This window comes from Diadema antillarum, unplaced genomic scaffold (assembly GCF_040938485.1).
Source record: "Diadema antillarum isolate AM-2024a unplaced genomic scaffold, OU_Dant_1.0 seq00000160_RagTag, whole genome shotgun sequence".
NCBI lineage: Eukaryota > Metazoa > Echinodermata > Echinoidea > Diadematoida > Diadematidae > Diadema > Diadema antillarum.
Genome location: NW_027271231.1, coordinates 2,655,159 through 2,679,885, shown reverse-complemented (window position 1 = coordinate 2,679,885; position 24,727 = coordinate 2,655,159). Strand labels below are relative to the sequence as shown.

The 24,727-nt window shown below is 39.4% G+C and overlaps 1 protein-coding gene across 3 annotated transcripts in view; it reads right to left on the bottom strand.

Moving 5' to 3' along the window:
- The window catches only part of LOC139727965 (rho GTPase-activating protein 45-like), a 139,416-nt gene that overhangs the window by 3,186 nt on the left and 111,503 nt on the right, over positions 1–24,727 (bottom strand). For all 3 annotated transcript variants that reach the window (XM_071638938.1, XM_071638939.1, XM_071638940.1), the window contains exons 8-22: positions 23,436–23,500; positions 17,379–17,423; positions 16,606–16,671; positions 15,679–15,759; positions 14,160–14,339; positions 11,849–11,926; positions 10,941–11,000; positions 9,779–9,835; positions 8,362–8,501; positions 6,655–6,761; positions 5,930–6,139; positions 4,774–5,105; positions 4,056–4,193; positions 3,227–3,411; positions 479–556 (exon numbers count right to left, since the gene is read on the bottom strand). In XM_071638938.1, coding sequence (XP_071495039.1) covers positions 479–556; positions 3,227–3,411; positions 4,056–4,193; positions 4,774–5,105; positions 5,930–6,139; positions 6,655–6,761; positions 8,362–8,501; positions 9,779–9,835; positions 10,941–11,000; positions 11,849–11,926; positions 14,160–14,339; positions 15,679–15,759; positions 16,606–16,671; positions 17,379–17,423; positions 23,436–23,500 — 1,822 coding nt within the window. The remainder of the gene's footprint in view (positions 1–478; positions 557–3,226; positions 3,412–4,055; positions 4,194–4,773; positions 5,106–5,929; positions 6,140–6,654; positions 6,762–8,361; positions 8,502–9,778; positions 9,836–10,940; positions 11,001–11,848; positions 11,927–14,159; positions 14,340–15,678; positions 15,760–16,605; positions 16,672–17,378; positions 17,424–23,435; positions 23,501–24,727) is intronic.

Genomic DNA, 24,727 nt, shown 5'->3' with positions numbered 1-24,727 from the left:
ACCATCTTCAAAAAACACAACCAGGGTGGTGTTTCACCAAGTTATTCTTAGGCTAAGAACGACTTTAAGAACGACTAGTGATCAGTTCTTGTGCTGCATTATTGAAATTCTGATAAGTATAGCACATCAGAACGTGTTCCAGTCGTTCTTAAAGTCGTTTGTAACTTAAGAACGACTTCGTGATACACCACCCAGGAGAGTGGGCTTAGGACCCTTGACACATCTGTTCCTTTGCTCTAGTACTACCACTTGAATGTTGCCAGTGACAACAACATATGGGATATGGACATTTTGAGATAGCCCATAAAAACAACACTTGGATGTTTCTGTTGATACGTAATCAAATGGAGCAGAGACACACTTGCTTGAATTCCAAAGTTTGGACATTGTTTTTAACCAATTCGTTGAGATAAAAACGCATCTCAAAGGAGCTTTTATTGCCTCAAAGGCCAACATCATATCATATCTTGCATCTCACCTCAGCTTGAGTAGTGTTGGTCCAAACACAATGCCCACGTTGCTACCAGACATATGATTTAATGGTTCATCGGCCACCCTGTGAGACAGACGGACGCAGAGAAAGAACATAAATGCATATGAATAATAACACATTGTATTTCTTCATACTGCACTCTTTTACAACTACGGTGATATCCCATTAAAGACAGCCGATCGCCATCCCTAATGGAACGTAAACTCCGAACGACCGAAGTTTGTGCATGCAATTGCGCAATGCCAGACTCGGTGCTATATCCATAAACATGTGGGACAATGCTGCCACTGAGACACGTGTGTGTGTGTGTGCGTGTATGTGTACGCATCATACACAAACATTGTCACCGCGAGCTGCGGTGATTGGAGGAGAGAGGCCAGAAGACGTTTGTGTGTGTGTGTGTGTGTGTGTGCGCATCATACACAAATATTGTCACCGCGAGCTGCGGTGATTGGAGGAGAGAGAGGCCAGAAGCCGCGTGGCTCTTTTGGCCTCTCTTCATGCGCATGCGCACTGAGAGTGTGCGTCCATTCGGAAGCCTCCCGTGGCTCGCTCGGACAGCCATTTTGGGTTAGGAGATTAGCACAGAGAGCTCTCTTGTAGCCCACAGAACTCTAGCGTTTTGTTCGCTGACCCATTGAGCCAGCGCTATTCTCATTCGGGGTCACTACATTTGATACAGAATGGGGGAGGCAGCGTGTTGCGTTCATCTCCGTGCCGCACAAACCACTCGCCACGACTGAGTGCCTTTAACCCTAACTAGGCCGGGGGGGGGCCTCCGAGGCCCCCCCTCGACGTTCCGCGCGATGTATCGCAATCGCAAAAAGCTATCGCCGCGATGTTTCATTACTTTTTTCTTTCGAGTCTCCCGCATCTTTTGACACCAAATTTGCGAAGCCCGGGCGCGCGCTTCCGAACTTACGCATAAATATGTACATGCATGTCAGACCCGAAATTGCTCAAAAATGTGAATTCGTGTACAATTTCAATGCAAACTGTGCTTACAGGCAAATTTCATAAAAGCATGATTATTTTGGTGTTTTATTGATTAAAATCAATGAATAACATATTTTCTTGTTCGGAGCGATGTCGCGGACAAATTTCATCGAAGAAACAAAGAAAAACATAAAGTCGAAAAAACAAGGAAATACGTAAGAAATTAAAAAAACAATAAAATACTTAAGAACTTTTTCTGATATCACAATTTTTTTTCATTACATTTCCTAAGGACACTAAAAAGAATATCTACACAAAAAATGTGCCTGTTTTGAGCTTTATATTGTGATTTATACCAAATCAGGGCTCGACACTAACGGTGGCCCGGTGGCCTGGGGCCACCAAAAATGAAAGTCGGGCCACCAAATTTCAGAAAAGGGCAAACAAAATTCTTTGAAAAGTGTGTCAATAAATTCGTAACTTTTTGCGCCGGAAATGCATAAATGCATGCAGTGAGTGTGCGACTTATTTTTTAAAAATGGACTTTTATCAATGTTTTTTTTTTTCGGGCCATCAAATTTTTCTCTCGGGCCACCCAAAATTTGAAATTGATGATTTTGGTGGCCCCATCGGCCCACCGAAAAATAAAGTTAGTGTCGAGCCCTGCAAATAGTCTGATTTCATGCATCATTATGCATAAATTAGCATAATTTAGCATAAATGATAATATTTTGAAAAATTAACTTCATGGCATTTTAGATTACATCATAGGCAATGTGTGTGCCAATTTTTGTCGCGATCGCGCGGTCGACGGCCGAGATCTGGAGGGGGGCCTGGGAGGCCCCCCCCCCGGCTCTATCAACTACCTAAGCAGCCCGGCCTAGTTAGGGTTAAAGTATTTTTCATAATTCTTTGTGCACAAACCAATATGAGTGTTGTTACGCAGTGACATTATTTCGTGTTCTAATTTGCTTTGAATATGTGATAATGACTGGTATTAGTGCTTTGTGACATGTGACACCTAATGTTCAATCCTACTGATATCATCCTACCCTTATCTTTGTTTGGTTGTACTCAAAGTTTACTAACAAGAAAAATCATCGCAAACATGGAATGAATATTCACTCTACAAATGATGCACTTTGCCTTTTACAGGCAGTATCAACTCTAATGGCTACACATACATGAAATCCCACATTACCCTGCTGATGACTAGTCCCAAGTATACACGGGCAGGTATCAATGGGAAATGTGTGTTACAGCAGAATCTGCTCGTCTTCAACAGGATAACCGAAAAACATACCATAAACATCTCATCGGCACAGCGATTGTAATCGGCATGCAAGAAGTTTTTTATCTGAAGAGTACATTCCAGCCATGGGCACACTGGCAAAATTTTCGAAGTTTAGGTTCTTGAAGTTTGGCCAGTACTGAACACAAACTTCCTGAAAACTTCCCACTACAACTTGGGAAATTTCCCCACCCCTGCAAATCTTTTTGAAGTTTGTGCAGTCTGAATGCATGAATCTGAAACTTTGCAAACTTTGTCATTTGACCAGTCCCCGAGTACTCACTGTGCTCACTGTCAGATGGCATGCATTTTCTTCTTTGTTAGGCATGCGCATCAGTCACCCAGACCTTGAAAAACTTTTTGAGAACTGAAACTTCCAGAAGTTTGGTCAGTAGTGTGAACTGAGTACTGAACAAAGTATTCTCAAAGTTGAATTTCTCAAAGCTTTGCCAGTATGACTGCGGCTTCTCTTTTTTCTTTTTGTTGAAATCATCTACTTGTCTCACCGTTTCAAGTGATACATGAGAGCCTTGGTGGTTTGGGCGTGGTAGTGAGGTAGCCGGTCAGTGACCTGCTTGAAGCGCTCTACTATCCTCGCTGCGTCGTACTCCACACCCTCCTTCTGGGGGAAGTCTTTGGCCGCTGCAATGAAGTCTGGGTAGAGGTCAAATGTCAACAGTGGCTCCGGAAGCTGCGTGGCCAAGAGGGGGTGAGATTGATAAGGCAACAGATTAGAAAGAGCAAAGCAGACTTTTGGCAGAACAGGGCTAGGAAAATGAACTTTAGACAAACATATAAATGATGGTCCACACGAAAGTTTAATGCCAACACAAACAGAAATTGATTCTCTAGCCACATCAAACTCTGCTTTCCTTTTAAATGGGTGCTGATGCAAGATTTGCCCCTTGGTTTTTTTATGCAAACAAGGTATTATATCTTTTTAACACATCAAATACAGGAAGCTGAGATATGAAATCTAACAGCTTGACCAAATTTCACTGAAAAACAACAATTTGATCGATGAAAATGATACAAAATTCCTGGAAATTCAGCTCCAAGTGGATGGCACTGATCAAAGTCTTTAGCTAACAACTTGTATCTGGACAGCACTAATTATGTATTAATGTTGATAACAATGGAGAGAACATATCCAAAACTTGTTGCAAAAATAACATCAAAATGACTAGCAGTGTGAAAATTTGCTGGCTCAGCCGCGGAGGAGCACTGGGATTAATGCTGATACAGCTGCTCCCAAGGTTTTGCCATTTGATCTCATACATGCATATTAAATCTACCACACTGGCAGAGGGTGTCGTGGCAGACAGGTGACGGTACCTGTCTCAGGTAGAGTTTGAGTGTACTGGTGATGAGATGTGGGGGAGACTCCGAGAGGTCGACCAGGTCGGCTCCGTTCTCAAAGGTTTGGCACAGCTTTTCAACTTTGACCTTCAACCCTGCTACTCTGTAGATACCCTGCAAAGTGGAACACAACACAATGAAAACACACAAAATTAGCATCGTAACATGTTTGCGAGATGATTGCCTCCCACATCTCCTCTTGAAAACATGAAAAGAAGCACTTGATACAGAAGAAAGGCAACCAACATTAACTGTACCTACTGGAGTCAACACAGCTTTGACCATGAAATATTGTCTTTCAGAATTATCATCCTTTGATGTGTGACCATAAGATCTTAAATGACTTGTCATGGTCATCAACCCTTGTCATATGCCCACAAAAATTCGAAAATGAAGCCCAACCACGACACATTTTATGCCGATGCATCTAATTCTTCTTTTTTTTTGGCTACAAATAAAACACCAAATCATCAGTGTTTATTTACGTCGATGTAGGCCAATTTGGCAACCAGTTGCAACTTCTAAGTCAAATGATAATTCAAATGTTTGCTCAATGTCACTTGAACCTAAAATCCTGCAACACCACAGCATGTGCTTTAAGTTTTGGAGAGAAGCAAAACGCTTGAAGCAAATGTATCAAATGACTCTCTGGTGGAAATATTACAAGAAGAGGACCACATGGGATGCCTCGTACCTTAACCGTTAGCGCCCTCTTGTCGATCTCCGAGATGCACTTGGTGAGGATGAAGGGCACCTCGCGGTTCGTCACCCTCAGGTGCTCGGTGAGGTTCACGCCGAAGACGTTCATCTTGCCCATGAGGCGCTTGCCGCCGCACTGGATGGCCAGCGACTCCAGACACTTCTTGTGGCAGGCTAGCCCGCACCGCTCACACTCCGCTCCATTGAAGTACACGTAGCTGTCGCACTCGCGGCACTTGGAGGGCGTACGCAGCTTGCGGATCACGTGGGTCTGCGAGGCCTTGGACAGGGGCAGGTTGCGGAATGCACTCGGCAGCTCAATGAACCCTGAGGAGTAGGCAGAGATACCGGTATTTATGGAGAACATGACATACAAGTCCGTAAGAAGAAATTTACTCCAAAGATTTGTGATGCTGATAATTGGATTGTGGTTTAACCAGTCTTCAATGGAGACGTAAAACCTATCTGAGACATAGTTCTGGACTTTGGCCTGTATGTTTCACATTTGATTTGCTATATACATTGTAAATTGTACACTAAAATTCTTAGACCAAACTTCCATGACATTTTGTTCACAGAAGGCAAAAGACTGGCAAGAGAATAATTCAAATCTTTATGCACAACTGCAGATAGAGCCAGATGGTTACTTTCCTTTCATTCAAAATTTATGAAAGAAACAAGCATTATTCATACACAAGAACACCATTTGCCCTAACATGATGATGTGAGCATTGGTAAGATATCTCTCTCTCTTTTTTTTTTCATACCAAAGGACGACTGCATGAGTCAATATCAGCCTAGTATGCCTATGACAATGTACAAATGTACAATATGCATACAACTTGCAGCATACATGTATATAAACTTCAGCGTGTTGAAATGATATTTACCTTCTACTTTTGCTATTCCACCTGATACAGACTGTAGGAAATCTGAAGACTGACCCCTTCTCAAAATTGCTACCATTTGTTTTTCTTTCTCTTTAAAATACCAACACTCTGAAATGGCAATCATTTATCAAATTCTTAGCTCTGATTGTGCACAGCAGCATTTTTTTAGCAAATCTTTCCTGAGATGCCTTATATATGGATGTCTGACTCCAAAGAGGCAAGTAACATTCAGTTTTCTTAGGCATGTACAATTCAACTCACTTGAGCTTCCTGGACTACTGTTGGGGGGAACCACTGGGGTTTCATCTCCAAGTTCGTCTCCCGATGACAGAGCCCCTCTTTCGTCTCGGTTGATGACCCGGGGCCCGTTGCGAGGACTGTTTGACGGGGAGGCCGACTTCGTGGAGCTCCCGCTGACACTCTCCGAGTCGCTGATGGGGCCCTGCCACGCTTGCACTCTTTGAGACTTGTCTGGATAGAGGGCGACAAACACACAAGAGGACATCTGTGGATAGGTGCTGCATTAAATTGACAGCAATCACTATCACGTAACAACACAGAGACACAGACACAGACTTGCGGACATGCGGCTGCAATGCCCAGACACTACAAACTCTTCTGCTTTTGGGGGAGGATCTCCCCCTTTGAGGCCATTTTCTACAAAATCTCCAGCTCTCCTGCCGAGTTCGAATTCTCATACTCTAGCTGTGTTCCCCGCTTATAAGTTAGCTTCCCTCCTCCCCCAAAACTTGAGTTCTGTCATAATATGTTCAAAAATATGGTAACAACAGAGAGTGTCTATAATCCCAGAGCTTCCTTGGCCCTGTACCCCAGCCACAAGACAGGGACCATTAACATTGTGCTTTGTGCTTGTGATGTGCAAGATGCGTGCATAATATTGCACCCATATTTGTGTGATCACCCCTTTTTCTTCACACATCATTTAAAAGGAACTTACGTACTGTAACTCTCTAGAAATTATTTACCAGATCTCCTTGAACTCGACTCTGTCCTCGCCTGGTGGTATGCCTTGTCGTCTTCAAAGCTGTCGTATGACTGTGAGCTTGCCTTGCGCTCCCTGTGCAACGTAGATCTGGGAGGAGAAAAAACAAACACACTCACATCTTTCACTGAAAGAGCTTTTCAAACTACAGAGTGATTCAACTCACTTTTCAGTGTGCACCAGCATAATACTCATGGACAAAACAAACCCATCAACAACAACAACAAAATGGGCATCACATTTCCTTGTGTTCACACTGTTCTCTCTTTATCTCTTTATTGTAACTCCTACTGTACCTTTTACTTCATCTTTCATGTTACCAAGGAGGTTCGAGAGATGGAGTCACAACAGTCTTATTCACTTTGATCCCATGCTCGAAGCCGCCACTCAAAAATATTTGAAGTATGTGTCAAACTGGAGCTGCCTCACAGATAGGAAGACAATTGATTCATGTGGCATTGCATCATGACTCGTCACTCTCAATGGAAGATATGTCTTTATGATGGCAATTACTTTTCGCTATCCCTACTTACAAACGATGGGCGGTAGACAATGGTAAAGGCACGGGGGTGCGCGAAGAGAAATTGCTCAAATATTGCTGAAATAGATATCAAAATTACTCGATTGTACGTGTCTGTACGCTAATCTCACATATCAATTTATAAAGAACTATACTTGAAGATGATACCATATTAGTTTCATTTGGTGGAAATAAGGAGAAAAGTGATAAAACCGCTTTCCATGAGGGTAAAATTTCAAACACTTTCACAAAATACAGCTCAGATTTACACTTTTGCACATATTTTCGAACGGAACTGACTTTTGTTTTATATGCTTTATCATTAGGTGAAATTTCATTGCATTTGATATATAAATGAGTAGCATTTACCCGATATTATGTTAGCGTTAAAAATGAATCTTCAGATTGCTCAGAAAGATGGCGGCTTCAAGCATCGAACATCAAAGGCACAAATGCACCTGTGGAATTCTTTTGTCCATCCATAGAAAACTGACAGCTGATTGAATAATTATAGTCAGTTGTAACTCCATCTCTCGAACCTCCTTCATGTTACCATGCCTACAGTGACTTACATAGAAGTCAGCTTTGTGGCTATACCTGAGGTGACAAGCTTTAAAAGCAGTGACTTTGGAAGTAAAGAATGAAGAGAATGAAGAGGAGTATTAAACAGGAGGAGGAGGAGAGGAGGAGGAGGAGAGGAGGAGGAGGAGGGGAGGAGGAGGAGAAGAGTGAGGAGATGGAAGAAGGCGGAAGAAGAGGAGGAAGAGAAGGAGGGGGAATCTGAGTAAATTTTTATATTTTCATTACAACTATTGATAGTCAATTGCTTTTATGAATGATATCATCATTATTATTGTTATGCTATCATTATTGCCATCATCATTATCATTTTCATGGTTATCATCATCATCATCATCATCATCATTATCTTTTTATTTATTCATTTATTCATTTTTTTTTTTTTTTTTTTGGGGGGGGGGGGGGGGGGGTTAACTGTATCCCTACCACTTGAATATAAACAATTTATCAATTCACAGTGCTCAAGTACATGGTCAAAGGCCTCTGGATTAATCCAGGTAGGGGCACCTGTTTATCACCTCCCCCCCCCCCCCCCCCCCCCCCCATTACAGCTCCCTAGCCTAGATAAACATGATACTGATTCAAACTCACGCATTGCTGTAGGGTTCAAAGATGAATGGCTCCACATCTTGGAGGGTGTGGCCAGACATGAACCGTCGGTGGTGCTTGATGTACTGGCTGAACTGCAGGCCGGGCTCGTACGCCTTGATCTGCTCACACAGTGTCTGGAACTGCACATGTACCAAAAACAGTAACAGAATGCACGGTAAGATCACGATTTAAACATGCAGTGATTTTGAATACACAAGATGTTTTGCTCAATAATTCCCCATAATCTTCTTTTTCTTTAAAAAAAACATTACATAGCATATGATTAAAGTTAATTTGCCATGTAAAGTTTGATGTGAAGTACTGTATACGCCATGCATTTCGCGAGTCTACATTTTCGCGAATCAGAATTCCCAACGATTTCTCGAGTGGTTAAATTCACGACCGTGGAGTCCTGTACTGAACGGAGAAGTGTACACACGTACGTCACATTCACATTGGGATCAGAGTCAATATTTTCGCGTGTCTTTAATTTCACGAATAGCACCTGACTCGCGAAATTTGCGAAAATAAAAACCTCACGAAATATTTGGCGTATACAGTATACACATGTATGTGATTTGTGTTTAAGCCAACACTTCAAATGCATTCACATGCTTGCTTGTAAAGGAATTTTGTTTACAGACAAACTTGAGATCTTTCTGAAGGTGGTTCCAAAATTTATACATTGACTTGAACTGTGACCAATATCAAACACTTCCAAATTTACATCCTCCATTTGGTGTCATCTCCTTTTAACCTCAAGGGTCTCGGCCAGATTTTTAAACTTTCAAGAGCATGGGGCAGTTATATCCCACACATGTCATGCCGGGTTCATCACTATATGTGCACAGACCACATGACCTGACTGTGGATTTCAATTATGTGACGAATGGGATTCCATAAATACTTTTATAATGATTATGCTTCAAGCACCATGGAAGGGAAATGTTTCTGATTAAGAAACTGTGATTTTTTTTTCATGTTTATGTGTGTTCCTTAATGCTTTTATCCAGAGATGTAAAATCTTTCCTGAGAAGGAATTTTATGAATTTGGACTTGACAATGTACATTTCAAGTCTTTCTATTTTTTACATAGAATTTGTAATGGAAATAGAGAGAGACTTTCTTTAATTGATAGTATGCAAAGATAAGTGACAAAAAAAAAGAATTATCAAAGTTAACAAAATATTCTGTATTTGCAGTGATCATAGTGCCATCAGCAACTTTATTAACATCAATTTCAGAGTGCATTGTGCCACACAAACCTAATGTTCGCGCTAATCAAATCACCATCTGATCTGTTCAAAGACACTCTATAATGTCTGCTTGGCATTTTGAGCATCAAAACAATCAGCAGATGGCATTCTCACAATGATTTTTTAATTGTGGATGGATCACCCAAACAAGGAAAGTTTACCTGCACGGGAGCAGGGGCAGATAACGAGTGCTGCATCTGGAAGTAGCTGTGAGTAACCTGATTGGTTGAGAGTGAAAAGAGAGGAAAAAATTTAATAACATGCAGACAATGAGATGGGATAACTGCTAGCATGCCTACGACAGTGATGTATCCTTGGCATTCGTCCAAGGATATATGACTTTAATTGACAATCAACGGCTTGAGCATGCACACACTGAAGTTTATTACCACTCTATATCTCATATATAGCCACCAAATCACCATATAATGTGCAGTCTTAGAGGAGCACTTCACTCTGACAAGTTAATTAATGACTTCAGGGTGTGGATGAAAACACATTTACAAGATAATACCTGCACTACTTTGCATGCTTATGACTCTTGAAGTTGCTCATACTCGTGAACATGACTCAGACATTCTCCCACCTTACCACAGAGATGCCAACATCTTGACTAAATAAACACAGACAGAATATCTTTAAAAAATAAGACTTTGGAGAGGAAAATCAGATTTTTATGAAATTTTGACACCACCACTAGTCCGTTGGCCCCGGGCCAGTGAAATGTCAGGAAAAAAAAATGTTTCCCTGGTAAGAACAGGCAAGTGAAAGGGTGCTACTTCATCAACATTGATGAGAAAATTGTAAAGCATTCACATATTTCCCATCCATTTACGCTCATCGTACAACATTTTTGCAGGGGTTACAGGAATTTACAAATGTAGTAGTACATCTTTTTATATAAAGAGCAGTTTTACACAGCTTTATATAATGAGAAGTTTTCCACAGTTTTCTGCAGTTTATATTGGCTTCATTTTTATTTAATTTGAAAGATGAAAAGTCATAGTTTCAAGAGGTAATATCATATTATTATATGTCACTCCATTTATCATATTGGCTAGCATCTCTGTCACCACCATGTCAGAATATGATGACCAATGCTACATCTAAAAGAAATAATAGCTCTCACAGAACGTTGCTTCTCTTCTAGTAGCAGATGATCAATGTCACAACGGCATATCATTTTTTTCTGTCCGGTTCTAAGAGTCTTTATAAAGATATAAATATAAAGGCAGGTTTCCAACATTACTTAGTATTAAAATAGTACATCTTTTCAAATGTTTCATGGAAGCAGAAAAGATGAGAAAGAAACTTGACACTCACGGCTTTCATGGTCTGGTCACACATAAAGACCAGCTCTCTGAGTTGTATCAGAAGTTTTTGCTGTGAGATAGAAACAGGCAAAGTGATATGTTGTAATTCATACAGAAATGTCATGAGCATGCAAACTGTTATTGAGGGATGTTATGCTAGATCTTCTTATTTCAAAAGGTTTCAAAAAACAACACAAAACGAAACAAACTATAAAGATACTGAAGTGACATGTTGTATCCATTGATTCTGAGATGTGGCAGTTTCCTACATATTATATTTATGTACTACACGACACATTTATCCCTATAGGCCATTATTTATCAGGGGCCATGGAACGTTTTTTTTTTTTAGTGTGTGTGTGTGGGGGGGGGGGGGGGGGGCTGCGGGACCAGGGGATCGAGGTCAAGACCCCCCCCCCCCCCCTTTAATATTACATTTTGATTCCGGAAAATAAGAAACACTGCTTGGTTTTAGGCAGACAGCCTTAGAGGCAATACACAAAAAGGAGGGAGATATACACTAAATCATTTGAAATGGCATTCAGGACCTTACCTATATTGTACATGCATGGATAGCTACACACACAAGTAAACCATTTTGCTTAAACATTCTTTATTTCGGTTTTGCTTTTTTTTTCTTTTTTTTTTGAGGGGGAAAGTTGGAAAGGTTTCCAAGAGCTTTTGATTGGCACTCATGGTGTTGCACATTACTATGGGGGCATCACTTCATACATCCGATGCATTTTCTGAGAAATAACCTTCAAACTCAATAATTTCGGCAAAATCGGCCCTCGAATGTCATCTACTGACCCAGTTAAAGTAGAAAAAGCAACAACATCAAAAGAATGATACATGATGTACAGCTGTCGCATCCATTATGTAAAGTCTTAGTTTGTTTAGTGTGGATGTTGTCTTTACCTTTGTCTTCAGTAGTTCCTGCTGTTTGTTGTTGGCCTCTGCTATGCATGCCTGGTATGTGGACTTGGCTTCTTGTGCCTGGAGGGACAGGATGGGTCAGAGTAGAAGATCGTAAAAGCTTTCTCGGTAAACATTATCAGCATCATTTTCAGACTTACATTGTACATACTGTTTACCTTTCCAATACTTAGAAGATTCCCACATTAAAGACTTGGTGGGCATTGTACAGACCAATCTGGTTTCTATATGTATGAAGAATATTCTATTAAAAAAAAACAACAACAAAAACAACAAAAGATGCCTGTTGCTTCAGTTTTAAAAGTGTGTCACTGGTACTCTACTGTTTAAAGCATAAAAGGCCTAGCTATAGCCAACCAACAGAAAAAACAACAATGAAACAAGAGAGGCTTTAAGCTCATTGGATTCCAACAAAAGCAGATATTAAAGAAAATGAATTTTCTCATTGTTTGCACAGCTCCCAGCTCACATCCCATATGGAAGGAGACTGCTCCCTTGAGGTCAAAACAATCCCCCAGCAGTAATCATGTGCACTTCTACCATGGCCAGTTTTCTACCTGGGACTGGGCTTCTCAATGCACAATCAATTAATGTTTGATGAGGGTTGACACCTCTACTGTCACTGGTAGATCATTAAATTACGCCCATAGGGACATTTCCAGCTGAAGATCAATAGCTGTATGATCTACCCATCCAAAGCACTGTCAATCCCATAGCACAAAGCTTTGCGATGATACATCCTAACCTTGAAATCCATCCCCTAAAAAGGAACAACAAAGTCTTGCTGCTAACAAAAAAAAAAAAAGAAGACAGAAAGAAACACCCACGATTGAGTTTTTCCTCTCATAAAGTCACATTCTTTTTGTTTTCCCACGTAACCCTAGTTAGCTTTAATTCATCGATGGCGTCTGCCTCACCCTTTCATGAAGCATGTTTCTCCGCCTACAAAGTTTAAAATCAATACGTGATGGTACCTACACTCCTGAACAAATTGATTTTATATCTCCAGCAAGGTCGGCAGATAATGTTTTTTTGTGTGTGTGTGCATGATTTTTCTACTTCCACTCAGTTTCTTAAACTGATGGTGTAAAACATTCACTGGAACATATGATCATTCACCCCACTAGGTATAATGTATAACACTACAATCTCAAGTATATCCCTCATTCAAATATTTTTTATCCAGTATCAGTAATGCATAGCTTTTATGCTACCTACAACAAAATATCAAACATGTAAAAGATACTCTATGGCATCCATCAAAACAAAACAGAGAAACAAGAGAAATGGACATATGGAACAAATAGCCCAAGGAGGATGTACAGTACATATTGAATCTATGACTAACATGACTTCGTGGCTAAAGAGTTTGACTACCATGATTTTCATACACGTCAAAAGTAATGACCAGCTTCCTATAGGTCAGGATCTTCTACAATAATGTGTCAACACAAGATTAAGTTGTCACTATGGGAGTATACTGTATCTCATTAAAATCACAATCTTTTCCAAACTGTTTGTATTCACCTAGAATGAAACATTGATGTTCAATGTCAAAACAACAGCTCAATGCACAGAACACTCCAAATGGGTACACACATCGAAAGTGTCTGGGTACACTTCTTTTTTGTTTGTTTCATTTTCCATCAAAGATGGCTGGATAGCCAATATGCAGCTGCACTAGCTGGTCTTCCATGGAGTCCAGTTTGATGTGATCCATGAAGTAGGACCATTTATTTTCCACCACGTTATGCACCCAGCTCTTTGCGATGAATGAATGAAGAGGGATCTTTTATGTGCATGAGTTGTGACTCTCTCACACATGGAACTCCATTTTATATCCAAAACAAGGGACAGAAGGGACTGACTTTAAGGGATGGTATAGTTTTGGTTGAGACGGGAATTCAGATTTCAACTTTTTGCGAGATAATTAGAAGCCACCAAAGGAATTTTAAAGACCATAAAATTCTAAAGGAATTCAAAGTTAATTTGATAAAAATTGGTTTCGGAATGGGTGAGACATCCAAAAACAAAAAAGAACAACGTGGTCCAAATAAAACTTGGGTCCACCTTTTATTAGAACCTCTTTGTTTTTGGATATCTCCGCCATTCCAAAACCAATTTTCATCAAATAAACTTTGAATTCCTCTAAGAATTGTATTCACATATTTCATGAATAGTGGTTTCTAATTATCTCATAAAAAAAGTTAGAAACCCGAAGCCCCATGTCAACCACAACTACACCACTCCTTTAACATCTTCCTTCTTTTGTATATATGCGAAAAGTTCTTGCCTTTGAAAGAGCCTCATCAGCTGCTTTCTTCCTCTTGTCCAGCTTGTTGTGGTGCGTTCCTCCGCTGGCGTTTGTGCGGTCGTTCTCCATCTTGGTCGTCGCCTCCTTGGCTCGCTCGTACTCGTGGAAACGGGTGTAGAACAGCTGGCGGAACTTCTCCAGGTTGGCTCGGCAGTCGTTCTGTGAAAGGAGAACGTGGGACATCACAATGAGCGGAGAACGTGGGACATCACAATGAGCAGACGACGTCTTCATCTTATTCCATTTGATTTGACATCAGGGATATCGACATGATTCTAACAGAAATTATTTGCATGATCACTCCTTATTGCGATCCTTCCAAAATCTTTCCTTCATTTTGTCTTGCTCTAAGAGTGGTGTCACACTGTCAAGAAGTTGACACAAGATGGCCAAACGTGTATGGAATTTTCAAGTTCACATGAAGTTAGCCCCAAACTTGTTTAAAAACCAATCGAAAGCTAAAGCAGATACGATGAGACCTGACCCACTCTAGAATGCAACATGAAGATAGAGAACCTTCATTATACAATGAACCATTGATATTGCAAGAGCTTCAGGCTATTTTTCGGTTTGCCAAAAACATTTTAGCACCGCTCAGGAAGTTGCTGGCGGAGTCTCAGAAACTCTATCGGCGATCATACAATGGCTTAAAATGCCCTCACAAATGAAAGGAAGTTAATATAATCAGAGTCAAATTCAAATAATTCCTTTTCTATTATCATGTGTCCATCTTTTCTCCATTTTGGGACAGTGTGACACCTGCAAGATAAAACCCATTCTTCTCTCTGTCTCCCTGTAATTCCCTGCCTCCTCTTTCTCCTCCTCCTCCTCCTCCTCTTTCTCCTCCTCCTCCTTCTCCTTCTCCTATTCCTCCTCTTTCTCCTCCTCCTCCTTCTCCTTCTCCTATTCCTCCTCTTTCTCCTCCTTCTCCTCCTCTTTCTCCTCCTCCTCCTCCTCCTTCTCCTCCTCCTCCTCCTTCTCCTCCTCCTCCTCCTTCTCCTCCTTTCATCCTCTCTGCAATTTCTGCTCTCACTCCTTTCCTTCCATTTCCTTCATCATCTCAAACCTGGTCCCATACTGTTTCAAAAATTCAGCATCTGATAACTGACCCTGGTCATTACAAATGAAGTGAATTACAGCGAACAAACTGAACAACACGTTGGTGATATAAACATTCTTTTCTCTACAGAGAGAGAAAAAAGTATTGCTTTAACAAATTTTACAATCCTCAAAAAGAAAAATATTTTCATCCCAATTTCAATCATTTCTGCATCTGTCGTGGACCAACATTTCTCCATAATCTGAGGGTGGAGCAGATGCTACCCATGCTTGCCAAAAGCTATCAATCATGTATCGACCGAGACTGCTCCTTTCCTGGCAGAGGTAAGACTTCAGTATGATAAGAGAGGGGCTTTTTCCCCCTTCTCTTTTTTCGGTTTGGGACGATTGTTTTCTTTATGCCCTCTTGTTAGACCAGACGGTGGACCGTATCACTTACCATCTCTTTCTTAATTGTGTTCCACTGCATCCGTATTGATTTCCTTTTCTTGTCGTGTTCTGCCCTCCTGGCGTCTAATTGCTATTCATTGAAGAAGAAAAGGAGGGAATGATGCCCTTGAGATGTGAGCAATCAATATTTTATACACATTATGGGGTCTTCATTCACTGTCTACTACTCTTCTTCTTCTTTTTTTTCCTCTGAATTTCATCCATCTCGGGCCCTTTGATCTGCAGCCGCCTGGGAATTTTATTCACACCTACCACTGTATGTAGCAATGACTCTTTGATTACGACCCTTTGATATGTGGATGCATGCTGGATTCACCTATTGTACTATTATATTGAGTGACATTCCATCATGTTGGGTCAATCTTATTTGGTGCCCTGTCCTTCTGTGACCCTAATTTTTACAATGATGCATCATATATACTGCGAAACCTCACTGAATAATGTCCATGGTGAAATATATACAATATGCAGTGCAGCACATTTTCAACTTTCATTCCCCCAGCAACTATTGCAGGAGCCATCGCAAGATTTTGCCACCATTTCTGTTGAATGCAAGACCATATCACAATGATCGCATACAGAGCAATAAGCACATGTTGCTATATTTGTAATCACTTCGCAGAAACCATCTTGAATGGATGGTGTTTGAGCTTAAAAGTTAAAAACAAAAACAAACAAACAAACAAACAAAAAACACTCATGGTATTCCTGTTCTTTATGACTAAAACTAATAAGAGAAAACATTTTTTCGGATGCATTGACACTTATTTGTCTTTACTTTCATATATTCCACCTATCCTGGTATTGTACATCAGTGTCTACTCATATTTCCTCTCTTTTCTCTCCACACAATGTTTTCCTAATACAGGAAATCCCACCGCTTCATTACACCAAAGTGTAATCCAAGCAAACTCACCTCCACAAACTTGTGCCCCTGGATTTGAGTGTAGGTAGCATCGCAGTTGTTCGCATACTCAATGTCCTGGGAATAAGGAGAAGACAGGAAGTATGCTCACACAGTGCTAAATTCCTGAAAGGATGGCTGATTCATAATAACACAACATACTGTTTTTCAATATGTAAAGCGGGGCACATGTAGCTGTGGATGACCAGGCCAACCTTTCTAGAACCCAAGTGGCCCCAACAAGTTTTCAGCACATTATAATGTGATTTAGGATCCATTATGTATCTTTTGAGATAATAGTTTCTGTAGTTAAATCTTGTCCACATATACATATGTACACCGCAGAACAGTAATGGAAATGAACATGTAATATACAATGTGAATTGTCCAGCGAGTGGCAGATTCATATTACCATCACAGACTGACAAAGGTCTTGTTCATAGCTGACACAAAGAATAACTTTGAGAATTCGGCTGAAGATTTATCCAGTCAAAATGCTCACTAATAAGTCCTATTTTCAAGTGCTGCACATCAGCAACAAAAAACAGGAATAAAAAAATAGGGCTGAAAATATCATAACAATGTCAACTATTGGGGAAATCACCAATCTCTAGCAACAACTCTATTAATGTTTCATAGTCTTCTTTACCACTGACAGCTTAGACATGATTATACTGCAATACAACTTTTTGCTCATACACTGAAAAACCAATGGTACCTGCATTTCTCAACTCACCCAACATCAAGTTTACTCGAAATGACAAGTAATTCATCATTCTACTCACGTGTTCCAATGACATTAAGTATGTTGACTGGAAGGGGAGGTATGTCTGCAACAGAAAAAAAAAACAACAATAACCACACATGAATTGCTGAATTATACATTACTTAGTGAGACAGACACTCATATCCAGTCCTGTTTCTATGTTTACAGCAATGAAATATGAGATATGGTGTTATACACTTATTGGCGGAGAGGTAAAATGCAGGGGCATCTCAATATGAAAGCTCTCCCAATGTGCACCAACAAATGAAATCATTGAGAAAATGTCTAGAGATCAAATTAGATCTAGGGGTTGACATGAGCCTTCAGAAGTGACTGTGTTTCATAAATCACAATTGTAATAATTGTGTTTAAAACAGGAGCATGTAAATGTTGTATCAAGATATCTGTACTAAAAGGCATTTCAGTGAATTTGAATGATCCTGAATTGATCTTAAAGGACAAGTTCACCTTCATAGACGTGTGGGTTCAGTGAATGCAGCATTATTAGTAGAACACATCAGTGAGAGTTTGAGCAAAATCGGACAATCCGTTAAAAAGTTATGAATTTTTGAAGTTTCTGCTCAGTCACGGCTGGATGAAAAGACTACTATAGCTTGTGATGTCACATGAGTACAACGATATAAAGAAAGAATAAAGAAAATTCAACATATTTCCATTTTTTTCGCATAACAAAAGAACACTCGACTTGTCTCTTAGTAAGGCAGGGGAAATAATATTACCCTTAACATACGTCAGTAGCAAGTCAAAGAAATGTGCACTTTATTCAAAAAGTAAAGTTTTGTGAAATTCTCTTTTTATTTTCCTTATATAGTTGTATGCATGTAACATCATACACTGTAGTAGTCTTCTCTTCCAACAATGACTGCGCAGATACTTAAAATATTCGTAACTTTAGAACGGATTGTACAATTTTCCTCAAACTTTCACTGATGTGTTCTACTAATATTGCTGCATTCTCTCAATCCTTATGTATATGAAGGTGGACTTGTCCTTTAACACAGCTTCTTTGGATACGTACCGCACTATAATCTGCATCATATATAATGACATTTTCAATTGCTCTGTACAGCCATGGATATTGAAATAACAATTCTGAAATTATGCCAAGCATGCAATAAGGTTTGAGTCTATTCCATAAATTGTAACATTTCCACAAGCTTGATCAGACTTTCTTGCCAGTGTCTACTCCATTTATTTTAGCTGTGCACCTATCCTGTACATTGGAAACATCTTTTCAACAACCACATTCATTTTCAGAATCAACTTTTGGCTCTGAAATCTCAGAAGCTCTGTAAAACGCGCAATTACATGTGCTATGTTAACTATTTTTTTTGTTAGGGATTTTAGACAGCTCAAGTTGTGTACCATACAAATGTACTATGGGGTTTGGAGTGCTCATCAGCAGTCACAGCACACAAAGGGATAAGCAGCTCAGAGAGAAAAAATAGGGGGGGGGGGGGGGGTACTGTATGTGTCTTACATAGAGACATATGGCTCCAACAAAGATGGCACAGGGAATATAAACCAGGAAACTGGGCTGATTTATGATAGGCCCTGCAAGCATGCAATATTGAACCCCTATGAAACCATGCAAGAAGTCAAACTGGAGATAAAAAGAATTTTCCATCAACAGGAAACACTATCCTCATTTCTAAGAGGTTGATAGACACTGAAAACATGGCATTTTCCCCCCATAATGCACAAATATTACACTACATACTTTTTCCCCAAAAGTTGCTGTATGTTGTGGATACCATTGTCATCGTTACTAAGCTACAGAGCGGCATTCAATGAAGTATTTGGAGCTTGACAATTACAGCACTGCATTAAACAGCCATTCCTTTAAATGACTGAATACCAGTGAGGCCAAGGGGTGAGTTTGGTGGGTTTTTTTTTTTTCGTTTTGTTTTGTTTTTGTAACTGTAAAAACATCTAAATGTTGCCTGAGAATGAGGAACAGAACAAGGTGAATTCTTCACAGCGCCTCCTGGTTTAAATTTAGGAGGAAAATTAAAATTGTTGCGACTATTCCTCTTAACAGTTCCTCTTAAATCACAAACATGCTGGGGAGCAAGACTGGTAGTTAAACACATAATTGTCCTATAGGCCTAAATATCACACTGGGAATGCTCTCTAAGCATGCTTTGATAAGTTTTCTAATCTATCATACTACCCAGCAAATTGAAAGTTAAAGATAATATGAAGTTTTGGTACCTCAAAAGTTTCCCTGAGTTTCCTTGTCTTAGTTCGTGTTTCAGGTTAAAGTACCTTTCATATAACTATTACACTGTGAGACTAACTCGCCCCAAAGTGCTCTCATGTCCTAGTTATCATGCAATAATGGTTTCGTACAATACGTGTACATTGTATTGATTCTCGCGGTACCGCGTCGAGTCAAACTAACAGCTCGTTCGAATTTTTCAGAGCCCGCTCTGCTCTGGTACGAAACCATTATTGCATGATTACTAAGACATGAGAGCACTTTGGGGCGAGTAAGTCTCACAGTGTTAGTTATATGAAAGGTAATTTAACCTGAAACACAAACTAAGACAAGGAAACTCAGGGAAACTTTTGAGGTACCAAAACTTCATATTATCTTTAACAGTAGCACAATATTTTGGTCGATAATGATGGTAAAGATACCAAAATAAATCTGTGGACAAAAATATTACGACAGTTTTAGCCCGTTGAGGACGAGTCCAGAGTATACTCGGGCAAGGTCTATGGGAAATGCATGTTGTACTAAAATCAGCCCGTCCTCGACGGATGAAAGAAAAGTTAACATCTATTTAAGTAAAAAACTTACACATTCGAAGTCAATCCTATTCAGTTCTATGAATGCCTGAGGCTGACAGACTGCTTTGCATAAAAATTACAAATATTATTTTGTCATGAACACCATTAAAGAGCGACCTCTTTAAAATTCCATGTACAACTTCCATCAATTCATATATTAACAAAATGATAACAGCCTGATAAAAGGCAATAGGGGAAACAAACATTTTGTTTCAGCTGTTAGCCTTTTTGTCCACTGGGACTGGGTATTTATTATGTTTTCTACTTTAAAACAAGCAGATCTAGATGGTCATTTTCATAATAATCAAACCAGACTTTAAAGGTAGGGAATCCCATTTGCAGGCCTTAAATGAAGAGTTGTATAAATACAGTGGTATGTTGAAGAGAGTATCATCTTAGAAACTTCCATAAAGTATTGAAAGTGGAAGGTAACATTTAGTACATTTTTATTGACCGTTAGATTTGAATTGAATTTTTTTCGGGGCTCACCGTAAATTCCAGTACATTACTAGGCTACCTTTGCAGACCCATGCACTGCATGTGTGTCCATCATGTATATTTTGTGAAGAAAGTTCATCAAAACTTACAAACATTTCTATATACATTCTTGCCACACACTCTATATGTTATTACATCAGCTCTTATACTTTTAGATTTGTGTTTATAGATAAAGAATACAGAAGACTGCAACAAAAAGGCTTAAGTGTGGCTGACACACAGAACTACTGAGTAGTTGTAGTTGAGTTTTGTGCATTATTCAAATTGTAGATAACTGTTGACTTCCAAATTTCTCAACAGTGGCCTAAACAAGTCCCCTGATGTTCATATTTAATGTTTTGCTGCATTTTGGGAGGTCTGTAAAAGGTATCCCCTACCTTTAATATGCAAAATATAGCAAGTAACAGACTTGAATGGTGTGCTGGGACCATAATCTTAGATACTTTGCAATGCATAGTGAGGTGCATACCTGGTATTCACTTGAGAGCAGGAAGTATTGCTGTACACAGCATCCAATAGCAATAATGCAATTGGCCAAGTAAATTGGAGGATTGTGTGGTACAGAATTGGGTTTAGCTTTTTGTTTGCATTTTTTTAAATAAAAATAGGATAGAAAATGCAGCAGTAAATTTTGTCTACCATGAATGCCAGGGTTGGGGGTGATGTCGAGTGATTCTGGCACCCAGGCTGATATTCACATTGACCTGGGTCACAAGAGGCCCCGGCTGAGCCTATGTTGAGTGGGTCGGGGTCAATGTGTCTGGAATCCCAGTAATTCACATTGGGTAATGGGGTAATTGAGACAGAATGCTACATCACACGATTTCTCCCTCCCTCGATCTCTCCCTCTCTCTCTCTTTCCCCCAAGTCTCATTTCTACACTGGCTTGTACAAAATGTAGGTTCATGCACAACCCACGAGTTTGAATGGTTTCAAGATAACACTGACACACTCCTTTCTACCACAACACCATGCATTTTTAACATTTACTCTATTTTAAAATTACTTTAGATTACATATAACATGTAACTATTCTATGCTTCTAGAATTCCGTCATACTTGTCTAAGTAGGCTTCTGTGATTTACAATGTATCTCTCATACTTCATAAATCTTATCAGAAGACAACTCAACTTTCTATTTGATAGCAAAGTGTCTTGGAAACAACTCAAAACCTAGTGCACATGCTGAACCTGGTACGGCATGTGCAGATTGTGTCCTACTTACTTGATGAATATTTACACCACAAAATTACCTTCTTGGAAAACCCCTCCCCAAGTGTTCATGTGGATTTTTCACAAGATTCTCATCATCATTACACATCCATGTATGTTTACCTCGCATTTACAGTGTAGGCCTACATATAAAATGTCTCCATTCACAGAAAAGACAAAAACGATAGGCCTAATTCTCAGGTTCCACAGCTAGATCACAGCTCACAGATATATCTAGCAATATATTACAGCTGTAGGTTAGCATATAGGCCTCACACATACTGTACTATAACACCAACACACCATTGCATTCAATACAATGTATATGATGCAGACTAAACACAAAGTATATAAAGACTTGGAATGGCCATGACAGGCCTGTGAGAGCCATGTAGTACAGGGAACTACCAGCATTTTCTCTGTGGCAAAGCACAAATTTTACATTTGGGTCAGTGGGCTCCGGGCGATATCATGTTACCATAAACTTTTTGCAGCTCTTCACAGTCCAAGTACATCAAAACACTGCCCTAATACACGCAATGATAACCAGCAAGGGAAACTGGCTGCACACACACAGACATACACCCATAACATTTCGTTAATGTACTTGATAACCTATCATTTTACTATGTGGAAATTCCTTGGGAACACAGACATACAAACGTAGGGCCTACCTGGAAACTAGGAATATGATACATGTCCAATTCTTTCTTTTGAAAGTAATGCACACCTTTTCATTGTAAGCCCTTGCAAATTTGAAGAAACGTTACACACAGGCTGTAAGGGGCGTTTAAAGTACAACCTGTAATACGCCATACCTTTGTTCTCGAGACCACCACACTAATTACTAACCAAAAAGAAATAAAACAAAATCAATTGTTTAAAGACCGTGTATTCATGAATGATGCTTAAATATTGAAAAATAAAAGCAACTACATTTTCTATTTTGCATAGTTTGGCTTCTCAAGAAATCCAGTTATAAACCATACTTAGTCCAGGATGAACCCCCCTCTACGCTCTGAAAAAATATTGCCTGCTAGCTTCATCTCATTAAATACCAACAAAACTCACACAAGACACTGACATTAGAATATCCTGCAGGGGAGTCATTAACCCACGAACACAACAGATGGTGTCTAGATTATCAGGAATCATGAATTTATGATGGATCACAACTATCATCCAGATGCTATTATTGTACTTTTTTTTTTTTGTGGAAAGAATAATGCGTAAGTGCGGTAATAGCATTGTAAGTGTGTTACTTTCATATAATGCGCATTAATAGGCAACTAATTACAGCCATTAGTCCATAATAATGCGTTACGGGATGAGCCTGATTAAAGCCTGCCGACCTGCCCTGCAGAGCTCTCCCGTTTCCATCTTACAAAATTGAAGACGCGCCTCAAAACGTCTCGGCAAAATGAGGATAGCATCTGGAGAGGTATTGGGGTTGTTATTGAGATCGAGCCTGGGAGTCTTCCCCATGGATAGGAGTCATTGGGACATTAATAAGAGAGTTCCCCAAATCTACCTGACAGCATCATCTTACCTCCTCTCGCAGCACTGGACGGGTAGTCGCCGCCAACTTGGACAGACTCCTCGCAAACTCCATTTCTGCAGGGCGAAGGAGATCAAGTAGAAAGATACAATCACAATAAATTCACTCTGAATTGTTCAATTCACGATTATCAAATTTCATTAATTTTTCCATTTCAAACAAAAAAATCATACATCATCATAAATATGATGTGACTATCTAACACCATCATAGATATAACGTGATCGTCTGAATACAAAGTACATGTATTACAGATATTGACATCTGCACATGCATTGTTATGTGATAAGGCAGCACACTATTTCATAAACAAAGTCATAGAGAATGAATTAATGCTGTATGAAACAATGGGTAATTATTAGTAGGTTGTTAAAAATGGAAAGAACTGCAAAAAGCAAAGGCGAAGCTTGTACTGTATTGCAAATTGTATAACACTAGGAACACTCAAAATATTTATACCCATTGGGTCAATCAAACCAGATTTCAAAAACACAATTATATTTTACAATGTCTCTATTCTTTGGAATACCATTCTCGCATCAATTAAATGCAGTAAGACTTTTGTCAATTCAAAAGACTTAATAAAACATTCCTTTTAAGATGAACTGTACCAGAAGTTATGTGTATGAGTATGCAATATTTCCTCCCTTCTTTTCTTTTCTGGTATGCCATCTTTGTTATGATTTCATGTGAATTTTTTGTAATGATTGCCCTTGCTGACATGTTACAATGATTGTAAGGGATTATTCTCAACAAGACTCATGTATGCTGTTTGCGATCCCACATTTGAAACATACAACATTTGTATTGTAGCATGAAAAATGTATTTTGAAATTGGTGAATAGCATTATCATGCTTTAAAGTGGAAATATTTCAATGAATGAAATACATTGCAACCAGTCATAGAAATGTGCAAAACATATATAATATTCATTTTGAGGCAACTTTTAACCCATTGAAGATGGTTTGATTTTGCTACAATACGCATTCCCCATAGACAACTGCCCAAGTATACTCGGGACTCGTCCTCAGTGGGTTAATAACAATTTGCTACTAACTGTAACAATCTATATCTCAAAAGTATGAAAATAGATGCATCTATTGCATTCAAACCATAAGCTGTAGTTGTTATGTGCCAACCATGAAATCAAAGCATTGAACAAAATGTCCCTTTCACAGATCAAATGTATAGTGGCATTTGACTGAAGAAAGAAAAAAGAAGACTTTAATGGAGATTCTACAATGGATGGATTTCGGTCTTTTGTAAACTGGAAAAGGGAGAA